This window comes from Eimeria mitis, genomic scaffold (assembly GCF_000499745.2).
Source record: "Eimeria mitis Houghton genomic scaffold, Emh_scaff2738, whole genome shotgun sequence".
NCBI classification, from domain to species: Eukaryota; Apicomplexa; class Conoidasida; order Eucoccidiorida; family Eimeriidae; genus Eimeria; species Eimeria mitis.
In genome coordinates this window covers 4,874-6,466 of record NW_013571083.1, presented here as the reverse complement: position 1 = coordinate 6,466, position 1,593 = coordinate 4,874, and the positions used below count along the sequence as shown (strand labels likewise).

The following is a 1,593-nucleotide window of genomic DNA, read 5'->3' as shown; positions in this document are numbered from 1 at the left end:
ATATATATATATATATATATATATATATATATATATATATATATATATATATATATATTTATGTGTGTGTATTCAGGTTCTTTGGTGTTTGTGGTGCTGCGAGAGGGACTGGAGACAGTGCAGGTTGTGTTTTCTGCTGCAGTGGATAGACAGTTGCTGCGGTTTATAGAATCAATACCAATAGAATCCTTGATAGATGTATATGCTGCTGCTGCTGCTGCTGCTGCTCCACTCATTGGGGTGTCTACGCAGCTCGAGCTGCATGCGCTTAAAGCCTTCTGCGTAGTTAAAGCCCCAAACCAACTCCCCTTCATGATCAGAGATGCTATGCAACCAGACAACGATCAGGATACACCCGTCAGCAACCTGCTGCTGCTGCTGCTGCTGCTGCTGATGCTGCTGATGCTGCTGGTGCTGGTGGTGCTGGTGGTGGTGCTGGTGCTGGTGGTGGTGCTGGTGGTGTTGGTGTTGGTGTTGGTGGTGGTGGTGGTGCTGCTGGTGTTGGTGTTGGTGCTGGTGGTGTTGCTGGTGGTGTTGCTGTTGCTGCTGCTGGTGCTGGTGGTGTTGCTGCATGTGGTGTTGCTGGTGGTGTTGCTGCTTGTAGTGGTGGTGAGGGTGATTATGTTGCTGCTGCTGCTGCTGCTGCTGCTGCTGCTGCTGCAGTTATTTTTGATTCATTCTATTTCTGTATCAACAGCAGCACCGTTCTTTTATTTTTTTTTTTCCTTTTCCTGCTGCTGCTGCATGTCTTGCATTTGCTGCATCCTTTCTCCTCCTCCTCCTGCTGCTGCTGCTGCTGCTGCTGCTGCTGCTGCTGCTGCTGCTGCTGGTGCTGCTGCAGGGTCAGATCCGCGTGCACCTGGATACCCGCCTGGAGCACCGTTGGCTGGATTTGCGTGTGCCGGGTACATACGCGGTTGCATGCGCCGTATCTGAGGTGTCTAGACACCTGCGAGAGTTTTTATTAGAAAATAAATTTATTGAGATACATACACCGAAACTGTTGGGGGGGGCGTCAGAGGGGGGGGCCTATTGCTTCACTCTCTCTTATTTTAATCAGCCCGCTTGTCTAGCACAAAGCCCACAACTTTATAAACAAATGTGCATCGCTGGAGATATGAAAAAAGTTTTCGAGATTGGTAATCGCGAGGGTTTATGAGGGTTTAGGGTTTAGGGGCTAGGGTTTAGGGTTTAGGGGCGAGGGTTTAGGGGTTAGGGGGTAGGGTTTAGGGTTTTTTGTTGCTGCATTATTTGCTGCTGTTCCTGCTGCTGGTGCTGCTGCACTGTTTGCTGCTGCTGCTGCTGCTGCTGCTGCTGCATGATTTGCTGCCGTTCCTGCTGCTGGTGCTGCATGATTTGCTGCTGCTGCTGCTGCTGCATGCTTTGCTGTTGCTGCTGCTGCTGCTGTTGCTGCTGCAGGCCCAGTATTTCGCGCGGAGAACAGCAACACGCATCGTCATTTATGTGAATTTGTTGGCGTTGATTTAGAAATGGAAATAAAAGAAGATTATATTGAAGCCGTTGATTTAATTGATAATTTATTTAAATATTTATTTAAACAAATGCAACAAACATTCGCTCAGGTATCCGCGC

The 1,593-nt window shown here is 48.4% G+C and overlaps 1 protein-coding gene across 1 annotated transcript in view; it reads right to left on the bottom strand.

Moving 5' to 3' along the window:
* EMH_0058030 (uncharacterized protein) overlaps positions 1–573 on the bottom strand; it is a gene marked incomplete at both ends in the record, with an annotated part of 1,067 nt that extends 494 nt beyond the window's left edge. The window contains one exon of the mRNA XM_013497532.1: positions 179–573. Coding sequence (XP_013352986.1) covers positions 179–573 — 395 coding nt within the window. The remainder of the gene's footprint in view (positions 1–178) is intronic.
* Positions 574–1,593: the final 1,020 nt, after the last annotated feature.